General features: G+C 41.5%; 1 protein-coding gene across 2 annotated transcripts in view; it reads left to right on the top strand.

Annotated features, from left to right (window-relative positions):
- Window positions 1–13,259, top strand: part of SHC4 (SHC adaptor protein 4) — a 130,862-nt gene that overhangs the window by 89,734 nt on the left and 27,869 nt on the right. For both annotated transcript variants that reach the window (XM_067746337.1, XM_067746330.1), the window contains 3 exons: window positions 4,412–4,535; window positions 5,994–6,165; window positions 8,468–8,528. In XM_067746337.1, coding sequence (XP_067602438.1) covers window positions 4,412–4,535; window positions 5,994–6,165; window positions 8,468–8,528 — 357 coding nt within the window. The remainder of the gene's footprint in view (window positions 1–4,411; window positions 4,536–5,993; window positions 6,166–8,467; window positions 8,529–13,259) is intronic.

Here is a 13,259-nt window from a genome sequence, read left to right as displayed (position 1 = left end):
ATTTGGAAAAGCTGCAGCTTCTTAGCCCTAAGGGTGAGCTAGATCGCTGAAGGAAGAACCCAGAAAGAAGAAGGCTGAGGGTCTCAGGGAGTGGGAGAAGACCAAGAGATGAGTATCCGCTAAGATGCACGAAGAGCAGTTTCTCTGGGAGAAGAACCTGGGAATGTCTCAGACTGAAGAAGAGTTAAGGGCAATGGAGGTAGAAAATGCCATTCAGTCCAGCAGTTGACAGGCCACTGGTCACCATGGGAAGCACAGTGTGTCAGTGCATGGGTCAAGGCAGGAGCCAGACCTCAGGGATGAGGAGAGCCGGGGCGGAGCCAAGCTTCATGCTATAATAATCCTGAATGCTCCCACTGTCTCCCATCTGCTTGATTCACTTATAGCATTAGTGCATTCAAGGCAGGGAAGCTGCCACTTTTTCCATCTTGGCTAGGACTCTTTAGTGAACCCCTTATTCTATAAAAGGCCTTTTCTGTAGAAAAGGTAAGTTCCAGTAAGAGTGTTTTGAGTTTACCTAGTGACTAATACAGCCTGCCCCTGTAATTGCTGTAAATGAGGAAATCTCTTCACTTCTTACTCCAAATGTGTACAGTCCAGAAAGGCTTAAATATTTTCTCTGAATCTAGTCTGTGAAGAGGTCCCAGTTTACCTGAACTACCTGGATATAGGAAGGCCATGGTCCCGAGTCTCTGAAGAAAGCAAAAAAAAACCCAAAACCAAAAGAAAGCCAAAAAAAAACCCAAAAACAAACCAAACCAAAACAAAAGAACACTGTAAAACCAATTTAAATTAACCCAATTATGTATATTTATGGTTATAAAATACATCCGTCATGGTCCTAGTGACATTCTGAAACTATGGACTGGACTGCAGGCTAGCTTCTTCAGGCTGGTTTCTTCCTAAGGGGTGGTAGGCTCCGCGCCTCAGTCCCACAGCACCATCTGGTGGTTGATCTGAGAAGCTGCACTCTTGAATTTCTGATTTTCTGATAAAAACCAAAAGCAGCAAGCAAACGAGCAACGAAAACAATAAAACTGGTCCATTTAAATATAAAACAATAAAGAAGGGCCTGTTATTCTTGAAGAATTGTTTTCAGCCTCTTGTCCATGACTATCCAATTAGGAAACCACATGAAAACGACAGAAGGATAAGAATCCAAGATTCTTTTAAATCTTACTTAATATAGTACAGTACCTGATACTAAGAATAGAATTGTAGGTCTATCTGGCTACAAGGCAGGATGAAAAGAACCCAGGTGTGTTTCTGATTCCAGATATGGAGATCAAGGCTCAGGCCTCCATGCAAAATTATCACATCACTGGAAAGTCAAATCCTTTCTTGGGGAATTGGGACTTTTTATATGCTGTCTTTCTTCCTTCCCATTAGCTAAAGATTGGGAAATTCCTGGCTAAGCTGGTGCTTATCTGAATTTTTGGAGATGGGTCTAGCATTGGGAAAGGGGACAAACCCGTTCCTATTCTGGCTCATGACCAACCTAGAAAAGAACAAAGAGCATTTTCACAGAGCAGCATGTGAGTGGCAACGAGAGCACCATCAAAATGTGTGTGTTCCCTGAAGTTGGTGAGGCTGCACAGGACACCTGCACAGGGTCAGACTTTTTGTCCAGTTGTTTCTTTCATGGAGATAGGCACCACTGTGTTTTCTTTTTTTTTCTGTTTAATCCAGAAAAAAGTAATATGACAGCAATAAGGTCATCCAGAGCGAAGCAGAAAGTGTGTTGGTAGCATCAGCCCAGGAACAGGACAAAAACCTCAAGTATCAGAGTCAGCAAAGTTGAGAGAAATAAACATTTTAGAAGTACATGAGAAGTGGTAGGGGACAGTTAGTGGGTGGGTTGATTCATTCATTCCTGTGCCCATGTGCCTTGCCCTGTACCTCAGAGGGTTTAAGCTACTGCGACTGAGGGAGGATAGGATTTCTATAAAGCAAGAAGGGATTCAGAGATCACGCAGGGCCCTGTCTTGGCAGGTGAGACCTTGCTATAGAGTACCTTATTCACACAGATTGTGGCATAATTAGAACTTGAACTGGGATCTGAATCTTTTCACAGTGTTTTTTCAGCCATCTTTGTTCTCACATCCCTCTCATGGGAGGTACACTTTGGTCTTCCTCCCTCCCTCCCTCCCTCCCTCCCTCCCTCCCTGCCTCCCTCCCTCCTTTCCTTTTCCTGCCTCTCTCGTTATCTTTTCCATCTTTATCTCAAGACATCTCCATGATCCTAAGAGAAAATAAAATTACAAAAATTGTTTCCATTTTGATATGATTCCTGGTCTTGACTTCATTTTTAATTGGACCAGGAATTTATGGATGAAAAGAATTCAAGTGAATTACCTTTTCTTCTCAGAACGTAACACAACTGTTTTAGCTCCACCAGAGGACACATCTCCAAGGGCGCTTTGTAGGTTTAAGGATATGAGGCCTGACCAAGAAAGAGGAGACCCTTTTCACAAATGTCCCAAGCAATCATCTGTACCACTCACTGGTGGTGAGATGCTGCCCCATAATGGTAACATTGAAGACAGTTTCTCACAGTAGAATTATGGGTGTGATTAGAAAAATCAGAATTATTCATTCATCACATATTTTTAGAACACATTCTATGTGTTGGTCACTGTGTGAAGCTAGTGTAGAGAAAAAGAAGGGGCAATATACAATGGCAGTCTAAAGACAGACCAAACATTTTCCTTTGGTAAAAAGGATATTAACTTATAGATATTCTTAATTGAGTTTTCAAAACTGTAATTGGCTCCTAAGTCTATTTCAGGATCTAAATTGCTTCTTTAAAGGGACAGCCTTGTAAGAAATGATAATTAACCCTTTTGGAGATTTGACACCTTAGCATGGTTTGACTTACTGATGCCGCCCCCTGCACGCGCGCACACACACACACACACACACACACACACACACCCCTTCCCAAAGTTCAGAGACACCAATTCTTTAAGTAAATGTTCAGCTAATTCTGAAATGAGAATTATCTGAGATTCCTTGAGATGATATCAGCATAAAGCTAGGAAACACCATTGTAAGTTCTACCTTAACTCTCTGTTATAGGCTCTGCAAATTCAGTTAGAAGTGAATGAATTTTCTTTTACTTTAAATAATACAAAATCCTTTTCAAGACAAGGCAGAGCCTAAAATCACGCTTCCAAGTCAACACAGTTAAATCATTCCATCACGACAGGTATCCTCCTCTCCTCAGGTATCCCTTTTAGTAAAATGTTCCAGTGTTGGTTCCACAGTTCCACCGTTTCACAGCTTCCCTGGTATCTAAGCTATTTTGCTATGTACTCACTTAAGCCTTTCCTATTCTCAGAGAATAGCTGACAGTTTTTACAACATTCTTGTATATATTGAACCATTATCAAGCTTTTCCTCATCCCTCAATTCTTCAGGCTATACAAACCAATATATGTTTTAAAAATGTCTCATGAGACTTTATTGCCTATATCTTTAAGTCATCCTTATGACTCTTTTCTAAGCCATCCTGAGGAAACTTCAAATTCAATTCAGGTTTTGTATTGTAAGGCCCTAAGCACAACACCATACTCTAACGAAGGCAACTGATATTCCATATGATGGGGAGATTAATTTATAGTCCCTGAACACAAGCTCTGTTTTTTACACAGAAGCAGCAGCAGCGGATGTGCCAATTCGTTTGTGATGTTCCGTCAGCTGCCCCCTCCACAATTTATTTCTTTAATTTGCTAGTGATAACTAGCCCTTTCCAGTAACTGTTTTTCAAAGAAAGTGTCTAATAAAATTTTTAATATCTTCTAGTAATGTCAGCTTCATGGACTCTTGGTCTGGATGTTTACTGGAGATAGTTCTTTAATAGGATTTCAAAGACAGGGATTACCATACCATCGCCGCTTTCTAGTAGCAATGACAGGGAAAAGGGATGGCTAGAGGAGGGGGTATTCTAAAGCCCCTCTCTTCACCAGTAGCTCATCCCCCGTTTTGTGGGGGGAGGTTTAGAGAGTTACCCTTTCTCAGTCATCTGTAGTGTACCATGCAAAGACAAGGCTGTAAACCTCATCTTCCCGTCAGGTTGCTGCCCTAAGCATCTTCTGTATTGAATTCTAGAGCAAACACTGAACATGGGTCACATTATTAGTCACGATCAGTCTGCCTTTATTAAAATGTGGGCCCCAAATACCTGCCTCCAGGCCAAAATTTATAAGTGTTTTGAGATACTTAGTTGTCAAATATGAATGTTTCTTCTCTTTGATGCATATGAAATATGAAGTATGCCATTTCAGAGCTGAAGAGAGCTTGTAAACCTACTTTTACTCAATTACCAGTTCATGTTCTGGAAGTATTTTGAACTTATCTAATCTTCTCTTACTGAAAATTTATTGTAATTTTTTTGTATGTCCTCTTGCAGCCTGCCACATATTGGAATGCAGCAATGGAATGGCCCAAGACGTCATAAGTACCATAGGGCAGGCTTTTGAACTCCGGTTTAAACAGTATTTGAAAAATCCTTCTTTGAATACTTCTTCTGAAAGGTCAGCCAGGAGTTCTGTAATTATTTGACTTATCATATTTTGTTTCGTTTTAAAATTAATATGGCATTTTAAATTGACTAATGAACTTAGTAATTTTTTTTTACAAATAGGTACAGTTTCAGTATAAACTAACAGTGACATTTCTATTTTTCTTCCATTCATATTTGTTCAGGTATTTCCTTTTGCTTTGTAATAGAACTAGAGGAAACACTAAAAGTGAGAAGGGGTCGACCCTGTTTCTCTGATGGTATACAGAGCTATGAATTAATTAGGTAATGTCATACAATGAGCATGAACAAATTCCTTAGGTTTGTTTCAACCCCAGATCCCTGGCAGATCAGTTAAAAAAATTAAGAAAGAAGAGCAAAATAATAAGAATCAAGTGTCTGTGGCAGGAATTCCTATTAGTTTGTTCATTTGCAGTGCAAATAGATCAGCTCCAGCCGGACTGTGGCAGGGGTAGAACATGACATGACCCAGGGATCTGGTTGTTCTGTCTAGTCCACAATGAAAGCTGAACCCTTTTCAGGCCTGTCAAACTCCACCATGTGTGGAATGCAGTGAGGCCCCTGACTTGCAGAATTCACGCCCAAGAAATAAACTATTTGGACACTTTTAAATGCATTTCTGGAACCCCCCTAATTTGGCATTTTGTGTATCAACAGACACCGGGTTTGGAGATCTCCCTGTATGAGGTGGTCTAGGGTAGCAAAGGGGAGGGGCTTCCAGCAGGCCTTGTTGAATTTTTCCTAGGGTAGCACTTAACCTCTTAGTGCTGTTGTTTTGTTGACATGTAATGAACCCAACAAAACTGTGTGGGTTGTCAGTGGAATCAGCTCAATTCAAATGGACTTGATTTATTCTTTCTCGTAAGAAACTTTTACTAATTCCAATTCGGAAGAAAAATCTGGTTTTTTTTTTTTCCCTGTTTCAATTTTAAAAACAATGCATGTTTACACAAATCTCCCCACTTGCCACATATGGTTCTAATATTTCTTTATGAATCTCATATACTCCAGATTTGTGCAGACAAGTTAGCTGGCCATAGCCTTCTCGTTTTTTCATCTTGGTTTAGTAAACTGGGCCAGGCCCACTGCCCAATATTTAAATTTCCTTTGAGCAAAACATTTTCAAAATGGTACAATGAAAGAGTGCTGGAAAAATCCAGGAAAACTTTGTGTTTTTATCCGATTGACAAAAACAACTGACATTCAGGGAGTTCATATATATATGTGTATGCATATATTTTATCACTAAGAGGAGACACAAAAGCATCACCCTTGGCACTTTTTGTTGGCTTACCCCACTTTAATTGTCTACAGAAACCTAACAATTCAGCCATCTGGTTGCTTCCATCCAGATGTTTTCAGGATGATTTGCATGGTTCTGATCACTCTACATCCCCTACAGCATTTGAATTCCCACCCAGCCTCTTGGGGATTCTTTTTTCCCTTACAGTGAGGAGGTGCACGTTGATGACCATACTGAGGAGAGAGAAGATCATGAGTATTACAATGAAATCCCGGGCAAGCAGCCACCTGCAGGTGGTGTTTCAGATGTACGGATCAAAGTTCAAACCACAGAACAAATGGCTTACTGCCCCATACGGTGTGAAAAGTTGTGCTATTTGGTAAGTAACATTTTAATGCTATTAGAACTAACAATGCATTTCTGTCCTTACCACTGAGAGCTTAATTTGAGGATTACCAAATGCTAGTTTAGAGAAGGTATCATCTTCCTCAGTACAGAGCCAGAGAGTGAATCATTGTCGGAACCTGTACTCAATAATTTTTACTCCCAATCCCCCAACCTCATCCTCAGCAAGTGACCTCACATCTTACTTCATTGGGAAGACAAGGACGGTCCAACATGTTATTTTCAACTTCACCCTTCCGCATCTCCAAGTCTTCCTGTGTTCTCCTTGGTTCTCTTCCTTAGCTACTGTCTCCATGGCTAATCTTCTCCCTGAGCTCCTGATCCCATCCTCTCCTACCAACTCTGTGCCCTTGTTCTGTCCATCAACCTCTGTCTCAGTCTTTATTCTCTGTCTGTCTACTTGTTCTTTCGCTTCTGTCTGCAAATAAACTCGGACTCCTCCAACTCATCTAATAATGTCCTACCTCTCTCTCACCTTCCTTTCACCCACAAACTTCTAGAAAACACTGCCTGTATTTCTGCATTCACATCCACACTACACTTCCGAAATCTGAACTCTGCTTGACAACTTGATAGAAATTTCTTTTACAGTGGTCACCAACTTTTTTTTTGGTCACCAACAGTTTAATTGTTAAATCTATTTCCTTCGTCAATATTCTGAATCTGTCTATAGCCTGTGATATCTGTTGGCTGCCTCTTTTTTTTTTAGACCTCTTCTGTTAGCTTCTAAACATTTTTGTCATGTCATTCTCATGCTGCATCTCTAGTTGCTGCTTTTCTTTCTTTTTTCATGTTTTCTAACATTTTATTGAGTATATTCAAACTTACAAAAAAGTTGAAAGAATTACACATGAACACTCATATACTCACCACCTAGATTCTACAATTATAATTCTACTCTATTTGCCCTGTCATCCTATGTTGTTAACTATCACCCATCAACCCATCTGATTTTTGATGTGTTTCAAAGTAAGTGGCATCTTTCCTTTTTTTTTTTTTTTTTTTGTGGTACGCGGGCCTCTCACTGCTGTGTCCACTCCCGTTGCGGAGCACAGGCTCTGGACGCGCAGGCTTAGCGGCCATGGCTCACGGGCCCAGCCGCTTTGTGACATGTGGGATCTTCCCAGACCGGGGCACGATCCCGTGTCCCCTGCATCGGCAGGCGGATTCTCAACCACTGCGCCACCAGGGAAGCCCACATCTTTCCTTTTTATATCTTGTTTTCTTGCATGCCCTCCCCTGCAAACCCAAGCCTTACCACCATGGAATCCCTGTCCAGTGCTCTGCCCTTGGCCCTGGTTTCTCCTCTGACATGCCACCTGTGCACACACACTCCACCAGCTTCTCTGTCTTCAGCCATTACCTACCTCTCCAGCTGTGATGCCACAAGCATTTCATTGCTTGTTTATACCAAGATTAGACTCAGCATTTTACCTTGACTCCAAGCTAGATCCCTCTCCTGACGTACTCATGTTTATTAATGGCACTCCTGTTCTTTCACTGATCTACAGTCTTTTGTTTTCTCACACTTATCAACTCAGTCTTCAAGACTTAGGATCCTACCATGAAAGTATCTTAAATCTACCCAACCTTTTTCATTCCTGTTGCATCTTTCTAAGTTCTGGTCCTCACTTGCCCAGATGATTCTGAAAGCCCCTTCCTTGTCTCCAGTTTCATTCCTTTAAACCCTCTTGCATGGTATTGCTGGATTAATCTTTCTAAAGCAAAGACATTGCCCTTCTCAAAGGCATCAGTAGATCCCATACCCTTACTGAAGAGAGCTGTGTGTATATGGGATAATCGAAGCCTTTGATAGCATGAGATTTTTCAGGGATGAAAAGTGGATCTGGCACAAACCTTAGTAGAGTGGGGCTCCAATCTGCCAGTTCACGGTTAGATAGAGGTTTGCTAAATGGCCAGTGTTCATATAAGTGTCCTGGAAATCACACTTTCTGGCTGAGCTTGGATTGAATCCTGGAATGTGACCTCCCAAGCCGAGGTCTATAACCCTCAGGATATAGACCTTACATTTATGACCTCCCCCACCCTAATCAGACCCACCTCTGCAGTTCCAAAACAGTGCACTGGGAAAGGAGGCTATACTCCCTGTCCAAAATCTCAGTTTCTTTTTCTCACCTGTCAGACACTTCCTGTGTCAGAAAATGGAGTTGTCGGCTAAATTCTGCTGGGAGCATTATTAGTGTTTTGTGTGTTTTTTGAAAGTTTATGAACGTTTACTATGTTTGTAAATGTTTCACAATTTGTTGTTTATACAGCCGGGAAACTCCAAATGCAGCAGTGTGTATGAGAACTGTCTAGAACAAAGCAGGGCAATAGGTAGGTACAATTGCCCTTCTCCATCTGCCACTCTCCTTATTTCTTCTACGTTATGGTCGTGTGTGGCCCTTGCTCTTAAATAGTTCATGGGAAAGTCAGGTGTATATAACCAAACATGTAATGCTTCAGTTGCAGGCTTCCCACATTCTGAGAAGCGCAGAATGCCACATGTGTGTCAGTTGAAAAGCTATGGTTCTCCCCTGCTCCTGTGTACTCTTCCACACTACAATTCTGCTTTATGGAATCTTTCACTGCTTTTTTTTTTTTTTTTTTTTTTTTTTGCGGTACGCGGGCCTCTCACTGTCATGGCCTCTCCTGTTGCGGAGCACAGGCTCCGGACGCGCAGGCTCAGCAGCCATGGCTCACGGGCCCAGCCGCTTCGCGGCACGTGGGATCTTCCCGGACCAGGGCACGAACCCGTGTCCCCTGCATCGGCAGGCGGACTCTCAACCACTGCGCCACCAGGGAAGTCCCTCACTGCTTGGATATCATGAAAGCTCTCTTACTGGAAAGGTGATTTCTCTACTCAAAACTCAAGGCAGTTCCATTTCAAAGAATATCAGACAATAAGCTAATATGAAAATTGATGCTTGTCAACTCCATTAGGATTAAGAGAAAACCTTTATTTCTGCTTGGCAAAGGGAACAAAAAGAAATCTGAAATGTGAGAGTCCCAATTAGAGGTTCATACACCCCATACTTGCCGGGGTATTAAATATCTTATTACTGCATGTGATAATTGACATCAGGCACAACTTTTCCACAATACAAATGTAGGGCATAGACTATCAAGTTGGAAATATATTTTCATAAAAGAATTCTACTGCTAGTTAGTCATTTTATTCTTATAAATTGTTGAAAGTATTTCTTTGGGAAGGACAGTTTTGCAGCTTTAGAGGGGGAGATAACTGGACATTGTAAATAGTGCAGTGGAGGATAGAGTTGGAGAACCACACTTCGGAACTCAAATTAAATTAGCAGACGCTTGCCAACTAGAAGGTAGTTTCTCACTTCCAAGGATATCTTCATATTTCTTATGGAATTTTGCCAGTGTAAACCATGAATTTTATTTTTTCTTATACAGTGGGGGTACATGAGGGTCTTGGTACGGCTGTGATTACCACTTTCCTCCACCCTGCAAAGATAATCAGAGTAGTGAGCAGAGGCAGTATTTTAAATTCTTTAAAAACATGATTCTTTTTGAAGGAAATTAAAATTCGATGCCACTCTTTAAAGGTATTTAAAATTCCAAATGAATTCTTAATAATATGACTAAAACAAATTAGTGTCAAGTGTAAATGTCTTTTTAAAACTGTGTCCTCTAGGAGCTGCAGTTCCTTCCTTCGTTCCTCTTTTCCTTTACCCTAGAGATTTCTAACCTAGGATTTAATAGTCAGGAACATCCCACATGTGCTTTGTAGTCTTGTATCCATTTTCTGCCTGTGCTGAAGCTCACTTTGAACTGTCTCCACATCCTGTTTTTTCTCATTCTATGTTCTTCATTTATCCAACAATGACTCAGTGATCATCAGGTCGTCCTGTGGGGTGGGGCCCTGAGCTGGGTGCTAGGGATGGAGACACAATTGGCATTCATGTCTTTTGCAGTTTAGCCAGAGGGCATACCTTAAACCAGTGCTTACAAATGTGATGAGCGTTTCAAAGCCCAGGATGTTATGGGAACAAATAACAGGGAAACCTAACTTAATCTGGGAGGCTAGAGAGGGTCTCCCGAAAGAAGTAACAACCAAACTAAGACCTGAAGGATGAGTGGGAATTATCCAGGCACAGAGAGGGAAGTGGGAGGGGAAGGGAGAGAAAGAGTATAAATGAGTACTGGTATTCCTAAGTGTGCCAGGACCAGTTCCCAGATCACTGCATTGAGAGGGTACGTGGAGGGGGAGAGAGAGTTTTGGATCTAGGAGAGAGTCCTGTGGAACTCCAAAATGTTTCGCCCTGCCCCAATACCTCTTTTCCCACAGCTCATCCCTCCTCCCCATTAAGCAGTCGTCATGGCACGCCCCTCTGGCCTCAGCCACCTAGCTTCTGAAGGGAACTCACTGAACAGGAATCCTCGACATTTCTAGAATGATGTTGAATGTTCGAAATCACGACATTACCATCAGAGAAAAGGGGCAAGGTCTCCTTTCTTTTTTTTTCCTCAGAAGCTTTCACCTTGATTTTTATTTTATATTTTTAAAGTGTCCTTCCCCTCAAAGCAACACTATTTCAACTTTATTCAAGATTTTTCTTTTTGTAAGTATAACCTTGTCATAGAATCCAATTTGTTCTTTCTGTTTATCTTGGTTTTATTTCTCCTTTAAACTAACGAACAACGTAACCCCTTATTCTTTCATGCTTTACACATGCCCTAAGCCACTATCAGATCCAAACTCAAGAACAGACTTTTGTAATAATCACTTATTTGGAGGCTGGAATCTATTTTTCCGTAGAATTAATTTTAGCCACGTTGGCTATCTCCTAGACAAGTGACCATATTCTACTATTTGGTTTCCTATACTGGAGCTTAAGTGTATATGTTGTAATGACAAATACAACAATAGGATATTCTATTGTAAGCATCTGTTCTTTAGTTATACTCTAATTGTGGAAGAGTCTGGGACCAATACTGAGCTTCAGCACACTGTCTTCCTTTTTGGTGGCAATAAGGTAACAATTCATGGCTGGGAACCTTTCAGAATCTCGGGGAGGTGAGAGATGGTGTTTATAGTTTGGAAAAAAGCCTCCAGCTGGATATCCTCTTCCCCTGAAAATCACTGAGCTACAGCATTGTTTTCTTAGAAAAGCAGGTTCTAACTTCCAGTGGGAACCAGAGTGCTAGGAAGCCATTTCCCCAGACCTCAGCCACTCAGCACATAGAGGGATCGAAGGACTCAACCCCTGCTCCAGGGGCTGTGACAAGTATAAGTCCCTCCTGCTGTGGCAGGAAGGACTTTCCTAACTCAGTGTCTTTTAATCCACAGACACCCAGAAGTCAGGGGTTCCTATCTTGGGATCTGCCTATGACTACTTGGGTATGTGTTTAAAAGTGATCTGAGGGCTTCCCAGGTGGCCCAGTGGTTAAGAATCCACCTCCCAATGCAGGGGAGATGGGCTTGATCCCTGGTTGGGGAACTAAGATCCCACATGCCATGGGGCAACTAAGCCTGCGTGCTGCAACTACTGAGCCCACGTGCCACAACTACTGAGCCCGCACACCACAACTAGAGAAAAGCCTGCGTGCTGCAACTAGAGAAGCCCACGTGCCACAAGGTCCTGCATGCTGCAACAAAGGTCCTGCGTGCCACAACTAAGACCCGATGAAGCCAAATAAATAAATAAATAAATAAGATCAGAAATTTATGACCAGTCACCAAATTAATAGCAGTTGCCAAAATAGCAAATAGACAGTTTTTATGGCTTTTCCCAGAGATTCACACATAAGCATTTGAGAGACACCTATACAAACATTTTCAACAAGTTTTGGCTTTTTAACTCAAAGACATTTATTTATTCAAATATTGACTTAAAATTTGAATTCTGGTGTATAATAAGTACTGCAGTAGGCTTCCTGTTGAAGGAGTTAATTATATTTATTGCCAGATGTGTAAAAGATCTCTGTCCTTAATAATAAATTCCCTTGTGGAAAAAAATAATTAGCAAAATAGCATACTGTTTCCCCAACCTTCAAGTCAAAATGAAAATGTTGATATTTTTAATCAAAAAGATGTTAAATTCCCACAGACCCTAAGGGCTAGCACTTAAAAACTTTGGTACCTCCAGTATATACACTGTGTATGTATTTATTTTCTGCCACAAATCTTCTCTTAGGCAGGTTGGATAGTTTCTCAGAGTAACACTTTGCACAAAGAACTTTTGGAATGCATGATGGCTGGCATGTGTAGTTAAGCTCTGAATAACCACACACTTTATCCTAGAAAGATTTTAAATTTCAGCATGGGGTGAGTTTGTTTGTTTGTTTTTTTAAATTTAAGACAACTTTGCTGACTTAGATATAATGGTGCATTTGAGAAAAAGGAATGGTAGTTTTTAAGAGAGACTGTATAGACATTGATGCTTTTGTGTAACCCTGTGGGATGGTGAACTTGATGTAGTCAGCTCATGCCAGTGCTCTGTGAGGGGCAGATGAGTCAGCGCCCTGTGCTAAGGGTTGACTTCGGGTCTTGAGAGCGTGGTGGGGTCACATTTGCTAAGAAAGGAAAACTGGTAGACATTCAGTCATCTGTTCATTCAGCTGACATTTTTCTTTTGCGCATCTGCTTCATACCAGGCATTGAAGATGAAGAAGATACTCAGAAAAATGGGTTCTAGTCTCTCCTCAGGACTCAAGGAATTTTCGGTCTCAAGGGGAAGACAGGGAAGTAAACAGAGACCTACAGTTTATTATGGAGTGGCACCTTACCCAGCCTGGGGTGGGGGGCGGGGGAGGAGGGAGGACTCAGTGGAAAGCTTCCTGAAGGAGGGGGATTCAGAGCAGAATCTTAAAGGACAAATAGGAGTTAGGTCAAGAAATGGATGGGAAGGATATTACAGCAAGAGATAAGTGTCATGTGCAGAGGCCCAATAGACACACAACTGAACAGTGAGAAGAACGCCTGCTGCAAGGCAGGCACTATGCTCAGTGAGGGGCTTACCCACAGTCTTTCATTTAATCCTCACAATGTATTTTAAGCTCAGCATCCCCATTTTACAGGTATGAAAACGGACAGAGAGG

The sequence above is a fragment of the Pseudorca crassidens genome, chromosome 1 (genome assembly GCF_039906515.1).
Source record: "Pseudorca crassidens isolate mPseCra1 chromosome 1, mPseCra1.hap1, whole genome shotgun sequence".
NCBI lineage: Eukaryota > Metazoa > Chordata > Mammalia > Artiodactyla > Delphinidae > Pseudorca > Pseudorca crassidens.
This window is presented reverse-complemented; position numbering and strand designations above follow the sequence as displayed.